The sequence below is a fragment of the Henckelia pumila genome, chromosome 4 (genome assembly GCF_033568475.1).
Source record: "Henckelia pumila isolate YLH828 chromosome 4, ASM3356847v2, whole genome shotgun sequence".
In the NCBI taxonomy this organism is placed as follows: Eukaryota; Viridiplantae; Streptophyta; class Magnoliopsida; order Lamiales; family Gesneriaceae; genus Henckelia; species Henckelia pumila.
In genome coordinates, this window is record NC_133123.1 from 68,218,565 (window position 1) to 68,234,793 (window position 16,229).

The 16,229-nt window shown below is 39.0% G+C and overlaps 1 protein-coding gene across 1 annotated transcript; it reads left to right on the forward strand.

The window, feature by feature from the left end:
- The first annotated feature begins 8,246 nt into the window (after positions 1-8,246).
- On the forward strand, positions 8,247-15,654 carry LOC140861144 (F-box/kelch-repeat protein At3g06240-like). The gene is made up of 3 exons (XM_073264155.1): positions 8,247-8,384; positions 9,881-10,019; positions 14,825-15,654. The coding sequence occupies exons 1-3, from the start codon at positions 8,247-8,249 to the stop codon at positions 15,652-15,654; spliced, it is 1,107 nt and encodes a 368-aa protein (XP_073120256.1).
- Positions 15,655-16,229: the final 575 nt, after the last annotated feature.

Sequence of the window (16,229 nt, forward strand, 5' to 3'; positions counted from 1 at the left end):
TGATGCATGAACATAAAAATTCTCATTATTTCTTTATTTCATGAAAATTTGTCCATAAATATATATTTAATTTATTTTCTTAAAAATCATATTTATATATTTAATAAAAATGCATGCATGAATTAAATATATATTTACGGATGTTTATTTTTTCATGGACTTGTTCGAGCTGCTGACCACTAGACTTAAACTCAAAAATTCTTAGACTGGTCCAAAAACCCAAAAGCCCAACCTGACCTGGCCCATTAAGCTTCATGGGCCTCCGGGCCCATGAAAAACTAATGGGCTCATTAAAACATAATTTAGGCTCATCAACTTATTAACTTAAGCTTGAATTAATAAAATTATTAACTAATCATTAACTTATAAATTAGACCGATAAAATTATTAAACCCGACACAGCTTGGCCCAATAATTCTCATGAATCACACGGCCCATGACAAATTAGTGGGCTCACCTCAATAATTATTATAGCCCATTAAATTAGCCTAATTAATTTAATCGAGTCCAACCCATAAATTACTAACTTAAACACTTAATTAATTAAAAATAAAATACCCTAACTCAATTAATAAAAATCTAGACCCGGACTAAAATAATTTGATCCATATATTTTTAACCCGACCTGGACCCACAAACCCAAGCCCGGCCCGCTAAGCCCAAGACCCAACCGAACTCAAGCTTTCTCACCTCTCCTACGTGCAGCCCCTTGCTACTGCCCAAGACACCCGATCCCCTCCTTCCTTGCTTCGATGCGCAGGTCACAACCCTTCCCTTTTCTGACCAGCTCCGGCCAGCACCGGCCGGAGCTCCGACACCTGGACCACCCCAGGGTCCAGGCGCAACTTTAGGACCAGGCTTGGCTCAAGCCAAGACCCTGCCTGAACCCACCGAAGCCCCCAACTCAAAATCAAGCCGCTGCGGGAAATCCGCCGAACCGAAGAAGAGTTCTCACGCCCAACTCTGGTTCCAGCCTTCTCCATGAACAAACCACCCCACTATACAGACCCTAGGGACTCTAGTTAGGACCCCCAAACTCAGGTGCAGCAGACCCGAACAGATCATGGCCAAAAACATGTAGAAACCGAGACATATATGCAAGATAACATGAAACCATGAAGAATAACGAACACAACCAAAAACACATGCCAAACTCAGATAATTCATCTTAAAAACATTGATATATGATTTAAATGGTGTTCAAGAACGGAATCAAACGTGCCTCGATAATTTCTTGATCCAAAAAGTGATAACAACACGTATCGGCACACCGGGACGATCGAGACGTCAAATCTTCAAACTTTTCTTCAAACTTACGTGAAAGTGTGTGGTGAGTGAGAATGGTTTCTGTTGGAGGCGGCTTAGGGGTGAATTTACGTAGGGTAATGGGTAGGAGTAGAGTAGAAGATCTTAGGATAATATTTTGGGTAGTCTAGGTTAAATATTTAAATAAATACTTTGGATAGATAATTACTATAATTTAAATTTTAAAAACATACATGCTATTTTGCTAAAACTTAATAAATCCCGAAATAATAAAATAGGTGATTTTTAAAACTTAATAAAAGTCATTAAAATGATTTATTTTGGGTAAAAACGAACATCTAAATATACATATATATAAATACCATAATTTTCTTCAAATTATATCTTAAAATAATATTTTAAGGCTCCTAACAATCTCATAAAATATTTTGGGTGAAAATAACATCTCGTCCGTCCACGGCCCCGCCTACGCGATCATAAAAATAAGATTTCTCAAATAAATTCATAAATCATATCAAACAGATTTAAATGCCGAAAGAAATTATTTAAAACATGCAAATAAATCACATAATTTAAATAATCATTCATAAAAACAATTTAACACATTTTTACATTATTTTAAAATTATTAAATTCCTTAGTTATGCATGCGGATTTACGTGACGAATTTCTGGGCGTTACAATTCTCTCTCCCTTAAATGGAATTTCGTCCTCGAAATTGAAACGAACTCCAGGAAATAACAAGTTTCTTCGCGTAGTCCCGAATAGAGCAATCCAAAAACGACAAATTTTAATGCGTTAAGTAAAATTACCCGTGATGCGCAAAGTATCCGGCACTGCTTCCTCCGCCTGCATCACATAGACTCGTCCCGCAGCATTCTTATTGGGACAGTGCAGCATAATGTGTCCTGGTTCCTTGCAATGGTAGCACATTCCTGATCCCTTCATGCACGGCCCTGGATGGGGCTTCTGGCATTTCTTGCAGAGAGGTAGTGTTTCTACACGAGGAACGATAGCTCCTTGCTGTCTCAGTGGTTTTGGGCCCTTCGACGGCCCAGTGGCCTGCTTCTTTGCATCCTGCTGTGGATACGACTCGTGGTACGATGGTTGGAACTGCCTCTTCCTCTGCTGCTCCCTCAAGATCTCCTTCCTACCATCCTCGGATCGTAGTGCCCTACTCACCGCTGCCTCATAAGTGGTGACGTCCATCATGCGTACATCATGCTTGATGTCCGCCCTAAGTCCATCGACGAACTGTCTCATCTTCTCCTGCGCACTATCAGCAATCAGGGGCACAAAATGACACCCCCTCTCGAACTGCTTGATATACTCAACCACCGTCTTGTCCCCCTGCCGGAGACTCATGAACTCCCAAATCATTCGGCTGTGCACATCCTCAGTAAAATATTTGGCGAAGAACATCCGCTTGAACTCCTCCCACGTCAAAGTCTGTGGGTTCACACCTCGAACTGCGCCCTCCCACCAAAGGGCTGCATCGTCTTTCATCATGTACACCACGCACTTTACTTTATCGGCATTAGTGAGTCCCATATAAGCAAATATGGTCTCCAAGGAACGGATCCACCCCTCAGCCACGAGTGGGTCAGTGGCACCAGAAAACTCCTTCGGTCCCTTTTTCTGGAACCGTTCCGCAATGTCTTCGTCGTGTGAAAGTCGGGGTCGTGCTGCCTGTTGCTCCAGCAATGCGGTGATTCCTTCCATCATATTAGCATTGGCCTGCTCTAGTGCTGTAAGCGGGTTCTGCGGAGGTGGAGTTCCCCCGCGTCTGTTCATCTGTCTAGGAGGCATACTGCACCACCACATATTTCCCCACGTAAATCGCAATGCATAACTAATATTTTTGACTTTAAGACTGTCGTAACTTTAAATTCTCATTTTCATAAATCAATAAAAATATATCTCCTGTGTCCCATGCATAAATCATAATTTAAAACACTTAAAACTTACAGACTGACAGTGAGGTTTCTGAGTTCCGAGCAGCAGGCTAGTCACCCTCCAAGGACCATGCTTTGATACCAAATGAAACATCCTAAAACTACTACTGATTTTTTTTTTAAACTCTCTGATAATAAAATAATGAATATAAATATATATATATATATATGCCCATACATATATATATAATACTTAAAAATAACTTTACTTAATTTAAAATACAAATACACAAAAAAATACAATAAAGGTACACGCATGCAATTAAATACTTAAAATTAATTACTAAATAATATTTCATAAGAATTTCATAATAAAATTCCTAAATAATATTTCTTTCACAAAAATTCATGATGATATTTACGATATTTTAATGTTTGATTAAATAGATTTATTATTTTGATTTGATTTAATTGCATCTGAGTCATGTGAATTCATCTTAAGCCTAAATCCTTGATTCTGAAAAGGGCTGAGTTGGCTCGATGAGAATTAGACGATTTAGGAGCTATATTTGAGTGGCCTGGGATGTTGAGTTACACCTATAGCCCGAATACTCATTATAGTTGCGCCAAAGTCTAGAGGATTGAGATACGTATCGCCCCCCGATAAGGAGCGTAGGTTAGTTGATACGATATCTTGTCCTCGGGATCCCAAACAAAGTATCTAGTCTCCTTTGAATATCCAATTTGATAATCCTGATTTTTAAACACATGCATTGCATATTAATTTTCATTGAAAAATATTCTTGTGATATGATGATTTTGATATATTATTTGATATTTCATGTTACGTCGTTTATACTGGGATTTTTTCTCATCGAAGTTATCTGGCTGTTGTCTTGTTCTGTATGTGTACTTGACAACAAGTGATGCAGAAGCTAGTCAGAGTCGATATGGTTAGCTTGGGATCAAATGATAGATGTGAGGCGTCGATTTAGAGTCGAATAACTTTTAGAACTTGGTTATTTTGAAGCATGATTTTATTGTCAAATTCATTGTATTGTACGTATTTTATACCCCAATTATTCTTAAAATTGATATATGTCAAAGATCGAGTTTAAATTTGATTTTTATAGTTAAGCCAGAGATGGTCTCGCTTGAGCCGAATTTTTTTCTACCGCTCGAGCGAGGCACTGTTCTTGATTTAAAAAAAAATGATTGTCTTTGCTCATTTATTTATCGATGATTGTTTTACTATTTGAGATTATATAGTTAGAATCGAGGTCCTCATAGGTCGTCTCTTGGATTGGGTCGTCTCAAGAGTTAAGATTTTTGAAAGAAGCGAGATGAAGATAGAGTTTTTGCAAAGGTGATGCAAGTATGGAACAACTTAGAGTTGCTCCGTCGTCATCTGTCTCCCAACTCTCCTCCTTATTCAACTGCTACCGCACAACTTTTCAAGGCTATGAAGAGTCTTTACAGACGTGCTCTGGTGACCAATCACAATTGGGATGTGCTCTTGATGCAGAATGAAACGAGTTGAAAAATATCTTCTTCACTGATCTCAATTTTGGCTCTCAAGACCTCACTATGTGGAAGCTCAGATGGGGTGCTGTAGTAGGGAGAGAGATAGAGAGGGAAGATTAATAAACTTTTTATTATTATTGTTGAACTTTTGTGCAATATGTGTGTGCGTGTGAGTAAGAAAAATAATCAACACAAGATAAACACTATAAAATAGTAAGAGGACAGTAAGCCAGAAATGAGATTCCCCCTTAATTTATGCACGATTAATTTAAAATGAGATTCCCCCTTAATTTATGCACGATTAATTTAAATATATTAAACCAAGAATATTGCAAAAATGTGAAAACTTAGTGTCCGGTAGTGGCTTGGTAAATATGTTCCCTGCTTGTTGATCGGTAGAGATGTAGATCATTTGAATATCCTTCTTCAACACATGGTCTCTAATGAAATGATGACATACATCGATGTTTTTTGTTCTTGAGTGCATCACAAGGTTTTGAGTGATAACAATGGCACTGGTATTTTCACAAATTATATGTAACTCCCCGAATTTATCTTAATTGAGTTTTTTTGAGATAATCAGAGATTTTAGAAGTCGAGGGCCGATTTGATTTTAATCAGGGGCTATTTTTCAATTTTTGAAATTTTCAGAGATTAAAGTGCAAGATTGGAGTTTTATATATTATCTTGGATTGAATGGTTGACTTAGTCTCATTTTTCCCCTTCTCCTTATCCTCCAACACGCCTACTCCTTCATTGAAGAGCTCCAACGTGACTTCAAGCTTTTAGATTTCGGTTTCTTTTTGATCCGGTACAATTTAAATCTGAAGGCAAATTAGCGATCACGGTTGCGAGATTTTCGTTCTATCGTAAGTATTTCTTCGATCAGATATATTTTATTTTTCGGATGTAGTTGGAATTCGATTCTTCTTGAGTATGATGTTCTTGAGCTAGCTCTTATCGTTTATTCTTAGTCGGATCGAAAAAATAGCGTCGTTTGGAATTTTTTTGATTTTTTAGGCATAATTAGAAAATTTGGAGTTTTGTGATTTGTTGGTATTGATTTGATATAGATGATTTAGTATTGATTTGAGTTGGTTTCATTATTATACTGATGTCTGTGTTTCTGGTTTGATCAGAATATAGCCATTATGCCGCCAGTTTGCGTTTTGGGATTTTGATTCGTTTGAATTGTTGAATCGTTTTCAGTTGGGTTTGATTTTAAATTCCGGGCCTTTGCTACTTGTTTTAAGATTTGTTTGAAGGCCGTGGAATTCGGAGTTGACAGAATTTGTATCGTTTGAAGATCGAAGTCGGTATAGTATCGATTTTCTTATTAGCGATTTAGGAAGTTGAATGAGTTTTGAATGAGATTTTGTTGCTTTACAGATTTAAAGATTGTGAATCATCGAGAAGGTATAAGACGAATTAGACTTGAATGGAACGAGTTACTCGAATCCGACTTGATTCGAGTGTTCCAAAAAAATCACATACTTGCATGTTAATTGTATTACTTGAATGTATTATGATTTGTTACATGCATTCATATTGAGCCAAATTGATTCATTTTCATTGAGAATTAGATGTTCCGATGATTATAGTCGAGTGGCATTGTAGGCGATTTACTACAATGGCCGATCAACTCTCTATAGTCTCTCCGGACTCTAGAGGATTGATATACAACGTCAACCTCGAGGGAAGAGTCGGTGTGATTGTTGTGATATCTTACCTCGGGATCCCAACAGAAGAATAGAAGAACCGATTCCCCTTTTGATTATCTGATCATGATAATCCCTATTTTTAAAGACATGTAACTCATTTAGTTTCTCTTGGAATTGCCTTGTTGATGTGTATATCATGAGTGGATATATTATTTGATATAGCATGTTGGTTTCTTAGATTGGAAATATTATTCTCACCGGTTTATTCGGCTGTTGTCTTATCTTTGTATGTGTGCTTGGCAACAGGTGGGGAATGACCGAGTCAGAGATCGCATGGCTAGGTGGTTGAGTTGATAGAAGTGAGGACTTTGGTGTTTTGTAAGTCGAGTTGTATATTCGAACTTTCTATGCATTAGTTCTGGTACTTGGAAGTTCAGGAACTAGAATCATTGCATGTACTATCGAATCGATTATATACTCAACTCTAGACTTTTATGTTGTATCATGTTGTTTGGAGTTATTTATGCTTGTTGAATGAATGTTGTTTTGGAAAATGAGTTTGAGAGAATTTTTCCAGTTTTCTGTTTCAGAGCATTGTTCGCTCGAGCGCATGTGCTCGCTCGAGCGAGTGGTGTTCTCTTGTATTTTTTTTGAGACACATGTGGTCTCGCTCGAGCGCATGTTGCTGCCGCTTGAGCGAGCTCCCTTTTGATTTTCTAATCAGAGCAGTGCTCTCTCGAGCGCGGTTCCCGTCCACTCGAGTGAGGCCCCTATTTTTAAAAAAAACATTAATGAGATATTTTTGGCTCTTGATAGTTAATTGTTTGATTATGCTCCTCTTAGATGATTAGGATCAAGGTTCTCACATTAAGTGGTATCATAGAGATAAGATCATGGACTGAATTTAGAAGCGAGCGAGGTATATCTAGTCCTCTTGAATCGGTTTCTCGCATGTGATTGAATTATTTATTTGATTATTAATTACATGTGAGTATGCTTTATTTAGTTGAAGATTAGTGAATTACATGAATATGTGATTTAACTTATAAAACATGAATTACTTGAGATATAACTGTATTTGTTTCTCGACTGGTATCCGAATTCCTTAGAGGTTGAAGGACACTGACTTTTAGAGATTGAGCTATCTTTATGTCCTAACATTTGGTTATCAGATGGAACCTCGAAGAGTTTTGAACAGGGAACGACCGGCAGTAACTCCTCCGAACGAGCAGGCTAGTACCAAAACTGATCAGATGGATGTCACAGCGACGCCAATGGAAACCTTACTGAAGAGGTTCCAATCTTTCTGCCAACCTTGAAGGGTTCTGAGAACGCAATTGACTATGAGAGTTGGCTGGATGACATTGATCAGTTGTTCGATTCGCTTGATTATTCTGACGATCGTCGAATCAGGTTAGTGATTCATCATTTGCAGGGCATTGCTAAGAGCTGGTGGATTTTGATGAAAAGGGCTCTTTGGAATCGAGGTATAGTTGTCACGTGGAGTTTGTTCAAGACTGAATTCTATAAGCGTTTCTTTCCAGTGTCTTATAGGAAGGATAAGGGAGTCGAGTTTGCTAATCTGAAACAAGGGAATCTGAATATTGAGGAGTATGTGTCTAAGTTTGATAGCTTGTTGAAGTTTGCACCGCACTTTGCCGAAAATGAGGAAGCAAAAGCCGACCAGTTCATTAATGGTTTGAACCCCGACGTATTTACGTTGGTTAACACTACTAGGCCTGATAATTTTGCAGATGCTATGAATCACGCGAAGGGAACCGAAGCAGGTTTGATGAGACAGAGAGGAGCTCAGCTTGTGCCTCAGCAACCGATACAGTAACAGAATCAACCGTATCAATTTTAGAATCAGACTTCTCAGTTTCAGAACCAATCACCGAAGTATGAAGGAGGAAGCAGTGGCAGTAGAAAGAAGGGTCACTTTCGTCCTTAAGGGAAACAGTTCAAGAGGCCCGGAAGCAGTTCATCGAGTTCTAGCGGCTCGAAGCAGTTTGGATCAGGGCAGAATTCTGGTCAGTCAGGTACGTCTTGTACCAAGTGTGGAGGTCGTCACTCCAGTGATCAGTGTATAGGTATTTTTGGAAACCGCTATATCTTTCAACAGACGGGACACTTTTCCAGAACATGTCCTTAGCGTGGCTCTGAGCAAGCACAGAGTGGGAATTCTTCCAGACAGTCAGCACAGCCCGTGAGGCAAGCGTCTGAAGTTCACTCTTTCCAGACTCAACAGTAGTCACGACCGGGAGGCAACAAAAATTCAAATCAGCCTCCTAGACAGCAGGTGAGAGTTTTTGCTTTGACTAAGGGTCAGGCTCAGGCAGCTTCTGGAGATGTTATAGCAGGTAACTGTTCGATTTTCGGTTATCCTGCTTATGTTTTGATAGATATGGGTGCTTCTCATTCCTTCATATCTAAGCACTTTGTTCTATTTCATGCTTTATCTACTAAGCCTTTGCCTGTTGTAGTTTCTGTTACTTCACCCTTGGGTGGGGGAATTGTATCTATGAGATTAGTTCAGAACTGTGAATTGCGATTTGAGGGAAATTTGATTGAATTAGATTGCTTTGTACTTGGATTATCTGATTTTGACTGCATAGTTGGTATAGATGTTTTGACCAAGTAAAGGGCTATAGTCGATTGTTTTCAAAAAGTGGTATGATTTCGACCCGAGATGGCAGATGAGTGGAAATTCTTTGGTAAGGGTTCTCGATCCAAAATTCCTTTAGTATCTATTTTGTCTATGACTCGTTTGTTAGAGAAAGGAGCCGAGAGATTCTTGATCTATGCGTTAGATGTTCTGAAATCTAGCCCTGAGTTGATGGATATACCAGTGGTTAAGATGGAAGATTTGATTTCCAAGGGATACATCAGACCCAGTGTATCACCTTGGGGTGATCCTGTTCTCTTTGTGTGGAAGAAAGATGGATCTATGCGCCTCTGTATTGATTACCGCCAATTGAATCAAGCGATGGTAAAGAACAAGTATCCATTACCTCGAAGATGACCTTTTTTTATCAACTGCAGGATTCTTCTGTCTATTCGAAGATGGATCTGAGGTCAGGTTATCATCAGCTGAGGGTTCGTGGAGAAGATGTGCCTAAGACTGATTTCAGAATGAGGTATGGCCATTTCGAGTTTATAGTAATGCCGTTCGGTTTGACTAATGCTCCAGCAGTTTTTATGGTTTTGATAAACCGTATCTTTCAGCGGTATTAGGATGAGTTTGTTATTATATTCATCAATGATATCCTTATCTATTCGAAGGACCGTACTGACCATTCAGAGCACTTGAGGACCGTTTTGCAGATTTTGCGGGTTGAGAAGTTGTTTTCCAACATAGTCTAAGTGTGAGTTCTGGTTGGACCGAGTCGTCTTTCTCGGTCACATTATTTCAGGAGATGGGATTTCAGTCGATCCCAACAAGATTTAAGCTGTCATGAATTGGCCTAGACCGATATATGTGCCTGAGATCCGAAGTTTTATGGGTTTATCGATTTATTATCGTTGTTTCATCGAGGGTTTTTCATCTATTGCGAAGCCTATTACTCAGCTAACTCAGAAGAGTGCGTCTTTTGTCTGGACTGAGGCTTGTGAGACTAGTTTCGTTGAATTGAAGATGATATTGACCAGTGCTCCAGTTATTTATATTCCCTCAGGTATTGGAGGTTTTACTGTTTATTGTGATGCTTCTCACCGAGGCTTGGGATGTGTTCTTATGCAGCATAAGCACGTGATAGCGTATGCATCAAGGCAGCAGAAACAGCATGAGACTCGTTACCCGGTTCATGATCTTGAGCTGACAGCGATTGTTTTTGCTTTGAATATCTCTCGTCATTACTTGTATGGTGAGACCTTTGAAATCTTTTCAGATCATAAAATATTGAAATATTTGTTTTCGCAGTCAGAACTGAATATGTTACAGAGGAGATGGTTGGATTTGTTGAAGGATTTTGATGGTGAAATCAAATATTATCCGGGAAAGTCGAATGCAGCTGCTGATGCTTTGAGCCGAAAGCTTTGTTCCTTATCTCTTTCTACTATTGGTGTTTCTCAGTTGATCGACAACTGTTGCACTTCTGGTCTGGAGTTTGAAACAAATAGGAGGACTATCAGAGTTTCTGTTATTCAAGCCAAGCCAGAGTTGTTTGTGTTAATCAAAGAAGCACATAAGTCTGATCCGAGCACTCAGAGTTTTGTAGAGAAAGTTAGATCGGGACATCAGTCTGAGTTTCAGGTCAGGGATGATGTTTTGTTTGTGAATAATCGAATTGTTGTGCCTGATATTTATGAGTTGAGATAGCGTATTCTTCGAGAGGCACATTGCAGTCGGTTCAGTGTTCATCCTGGAGGCCTAAAGATGAATAATTATTTGAAGACTCGGTTTTGGTGGAAATAGTTGAAGGGTGATGTCACGAGATTTCTATCCCGATGTTTGAATTGTTAGCAGGAGAAAGTAGAGAGGAAGCGACCAGGTGGTCTGTTGCACAGTTTATCCGTACCAGAGTGGAAATGGGATCATATATCGATGGATTTAGTCACGAAGGTACCACGGTCAGTCAGAGGTTATGATGCTATCTGGGTAGTGATCGACAGATTGACGAAGTCTGCCTGCTTTATTCCGTATCGGATGACTTATCGTCATGATCAAATGGTCGAGTAGTATGTCAGGGAGATTGTGAGATTGCACGGAGTGCCGAAGTCGATTGTTTCTGACCGAGATCATCGGTTTACTTCTCACTTTTGGCATAGTTTTCAAGAGGCTCTTGGTACTCGTTTGCACTTGAGTACAACTTATCATCCTCAGACCGAAGGTCAGTCAGAGCGGATGATTCAGACTCTGGAGGATATGCTACGAGCATTAGTGCTTGACTTTGGGACTAGCTGGCAGGATTTTTTTCCTCTTGTCGAGTTCGTACAACAACAGCTTTCAAACGAGTATTGGGATGGCATCCTTTGAAGCGTTTTACGGGAAGAAGTGCAGATCTCCGTTGTATTGGGATGAAATTTCCGAGTCGCCTAATTTGGGACCAGATATGATTCGTGACATGGATGAGCAGGTGAAGATTATTCGATTGAGAATGAAGACGGAACAGGATAGATAGGCAAAGTATGTGAATATCAGACGTCGACCTTTGTACTTTGATCACGGAGACCGTGTATTTCTGAAAATTTCTCCTTTCAGAGTCACTGTTAGATTCGGGAAGAGAGGGAAGTTGTCACCTAGATTCATCGGTCCGTACGAGATTCTAGAGAAGATAGGCAATCTTTCCTACAGATTAGCACTTCCTCCTTCTTTATTTGGTATTCACGACGTCTTTCACGTCTCGATTTTGCAGCATTATCACCCAGATCCTGCTCATATTCTGCAGCCCGATGAGGCCGAGCTTGACGAGACTCTGAGCTACTTTGAGCGACCGATTCAGATCCTTGACCAAAAGGCAAAGCAGCTCAGAACCCAGTCGATTCCTTTGGTGAAATTTCAGTGGAGCCGACACGGAGTCGAGGAAGATATTTGGGAGACATAATCTGGCATGAGAAAACTATTTCTAGAGTTATTCGGATTACGTAAGTTCTTCTTTCTGTCATAGGTTTTTTATTCTATCTTATGTGTTTGATTTTATCTGATTTTGAGGACGAAATCTATTCTTAGAGGAGGAGAATTGTAATGCCCCGAATTTATCTTAATTGAGTTATTTGAAATAATTAGAGATTTTAGAAGTCGGGGGCCGATTTGATTTTGATCTGGGGCTATTTGAAATTTCTGGAATTTTCAGGGACTAAAGTGCAAAATTGGAGTTTTATATATTATCTTGGATTGGATGGTTGACTTAGTCTCATTTTTTTTACCTTCTCCTTCTCCTCCAACACTCCTCCTCCTCCATTGAAGAGATCCAACGTGACTTCAAGCTTTTAGATTTCGGTTTCTGTTCGATCCGTCCGGTAGAATTTAAATCTGAAGGCAGATTAACGATCACGGTTGCGAGAGCTTCGTTCTATCGTATGTATTTCTTCGATAAGATATATTTTATTTTTCGGATGTAGTTGAAATTCGATTCTTCTTGAGTATGATGTTTTTGAGCTAGCTCTTATCATTTATTCTCAGTCGGATCGGAAAAAGAGCGTCATTTGGAATTGTGTTTATTTTTTAGGCATAAGTCGAAAATTTGGAGTTTTGTGATTTGTTGGTATTGATTTGATATTGATGATTTAGTATTGATTTGAGTTGTTTTCGATATTATACTATTGTCCGTGTTTTCGGTTTGATCAAAATATAGCCGTTATGCCGCCAGTTTGAGTTTTGGGATTTTGATTCGTTTGAATTGTTGAACCGTTTTCAATTGGGTTTGATTGTTAATTCCGTGCCTTTTTTACTTGTTTTTAGATTGGTTTGAAGGTCGTGGAGTTTTGAGTTGACAGAATTCGTATCGTTTGAAGATCGAAGCTGGTAAAGTATCGATTTTCTTATTAGCGATTTACGAAGTTGAATGAGTTTTGAATGAGATTTTGTTGCTTTACAGATTTGAAGATTGTGAAGCATCGAGAAGGTATAAGACGACTAAGACTTGAATGGAACGAGTTACTTGAATCCGACTTGATTCGAGTGTTCCGAAAAAATCACATACTTGCATGTTAATTGTCTTAATTGAATGTATTATGATTTGTTACATGCATTCATATTGAGTCAAATTGATTCATTTTCATTGAGAATTAGATGTTCCGGGGATTATAGTCGAGTGGCATTGTAGGAGATTTACTACAATGGCCGATCAACTCTCTATAGTCGCTCCGGAGTCTAGAGGATTGAGATATACAACATCCACCTCGAGGGGAGAGTCGGTGTGATTGTTGTGATATCTTACCTCTGGATCCCAACAGAAGAATATCATAACCGAATCCCCTTTTGATTATCTGAGCATGATAATCCCTACTTTTGAAGACATGCAACTCATTTAGTTTCTCTTGGAATTGCCTTGTTGATGTGTATATCATGAGTTGATATATTATTTGATATAGCATGTTAGTTGCTTATATTAAGAATATTATTCTCACCGGTTTATTCGGCTGTTGTCTTGTCTTTGTATGTGTGCTTGGCAACAGGTGGGGCAGGACCGAGTCAGAGATCGCATGGCTAGGTGGTTGAGTTGATAGAAGTGAGGACTTTGGGGTTTTGGAAGTCGAGTTGTATATTCGAACTTGCTATGTATTAGTTTTGGTACTTGGAAGTTCAGGAACTAGAATCATTGCATGTACTATCGAATCGATTATATTCTCAACTCTATACTTTTATGTTGTATCATGTTGTTTGGAGTTATTTATGCTTGTTGAATGAATGTTGTTTTGGAAAATGAGTTTGAGAGGATTTATCCGGTTTTCTGTTTCAGAGCATTGCTCGCTCGAGCGCATGTGGTGCTCGCTCGAGCGAGTGGTGTTGTCTTGTTTTTTTTTTGAGACAGATGTGGTCTCGCTCGAGAGCATGTTGCTGTAGCTCGAGCGAGCTCCTTTTTGATTTTCTGATCAGAGCAGTTCTCGCTCGAGCGTGGTTCCCATCCGCTCGAGCGAGGCCCATTTTTAAAAAATAATTTATGAGATCTTTTTGGCTCTTGATCGTTAATTGTTTGATTATGCTCCTCTGAGATGATTAGGATCAAGGTCCTCACATTATAGTTGCTTCACTCGACTGGATTCCATAGTCTCGAAGTTGTTGTTGTAGCCATAGTATTTGTGCACATCAGCTACCAGCTGCTAGATACTCAACTTGAGCAGTCGAGGTGATGATAGACGTTTGCTTCTTGCTAAACCCTGATATAAGTCTATCTCTCAGAAATCGACATGAGTCACTGGTGCTCTTCCGTTCAATCTTGCAACCTGCGTAGTCTGCATCTGAGTAACCAACATGGTTAAGTCCTGAATCTTTGGGATACCAACGAAACACATTGAGAGTACCTTTAAGGTATTTAAGAATTCATTTAGCAGCTATGTAATGTGACTGTTTATGTACGGCTTGAAATCTAGCACATAAACATACTACAAACATAATATCTGGTTTACTTGGAGTGAGGTATAATATCGTTCCAATAAGTTCGCGATACATAGTTTAATATGTGTATCTATATTATTTTTGCCTTTTTTTTTTTGTGGATTTTTATCTATGGATCCAGCTGGTCTACCATGGATGTGCTCATAGAAGTTTTAGTACTTCTCCCATTGCGGTCTATATTAAAGTTCAGGTGAAGTTTCTAAAACATGGCGAGATTTGATCAGCAGCCCTATGGATGTGCTCATAGAAGTTTTAGTACTTCTCCCATTGCGGTCTATATTAAAGTTCAGGTGATGTTTCTAAAACATGGCGAGATTTGATCAGCAGCCCTATGTTCATCGATAACGCATCATGGTTCGCCACCAGACAATGCAGAACGTCGGACATTCTCTTTTCACGATCCCGATTTCCCCGAATTATTAGTCTCGCCCAATCTATCCATTCCAACTGTTAATGATAGGAGCAGCCATTCATACAATAGCTCAGATATCCCAATTTTCGGTCCTTGCAATGGACTTGTCTGCATAGCTCTGGGAGAAAATGTTTTCTTGTGTAATCCGGCATTGCGGGAATTCAAGATGTTGCCCCCTATAAAATTTCCAGAGCATTATTATAAGGCCCCCAGTCCCTTGGGATATGGGTTTGGGTTTGAAGAACTTGGTGGCGTTTACAAAGTTATCCGGATATGGGATGTAGCACATATATGGCTCGATGATTCAGAGTACATGTATGATTCGGATAACGACGTCCATGAAATCCGGGTTGATTTGTACGATTCAGTCTCTAATTCGTGGAAGCAAATCGAGGCAAATGTGCCTGATTTCAGTGAATCACCTAGTATTGGATTCTTCTTTAATGGCTTGATCCACTGGTATGCAGTCACGGATCACTATTACATAGTCACAGATCGCGAGGATCGTCCGTTCATTCTTTGTTTCGACATTAGCTCAGAGACTTTTCTGCAGTTGGATTTCCATGATGGCATCTCTCCACGTGCATGTGGCCTGAATCTGATGGAGTTTGATGGTAGCCTCGCAATGGTATTTTGTGAAGAACCAAGTGTTATAGAGATTTGGGTAATGAAGGAATACGGGGATAAGGAATCGTGGACCAAACAGTTTGTTATTAGCACTTTGATTTTGAAGAACGAGTGGTTGGTGTTTGAGACCAACAAAAGTCAACTGGCAGCTTGTACAATCTACGGAGTTCGAGATTTATGGAATCGGTGGTTCGTTGAGTGCAGTAATTTATGAGGAGAGCTTGATCAGTTTAAAAGATATAGTTGAGCATCCCGCTCCTTTTGCTATGGAATTAAGTTGCGATTGCTTAAGCTATAAGGAACTCTTGCTCTCAAGTCTATCAAGTGCCACCATTATCTTCAATGCAAATTTTTCAAGGGGCTCAAGTTTTATGTAAAATTTATTTTGATGTTGGCAGCAACTTAGAGTTTTTGGTGGCTATCCCTCTTTATTTTAAGATTGCAACTTCTTTTTTCCTTATCGGTAGAATGTTTTAACTCTTGATTTTATGAATGGTAATTAAATGAATGAAGGTTTGTTTATGCTTGAAAAAACCAGAGATATTAGTTTATTTCAGGATATCGACCACGATATCTCTTTTTTATTTGTGTTTTTCTTTTCCTAAAGTTCCTTGCAGGATATCAGAGTTTGGCATGTTTTCGTTTTAGATTTTATTATAAATCTAATTAATTATAGTGATTATACTAGTGAATAGATAAATATATACAATTTATTTATTATTAATAAATGTGTAAATCTCACCATTTTTCTTCCACCTAGACTAACCATTAATGAATATCGAGTTGGCT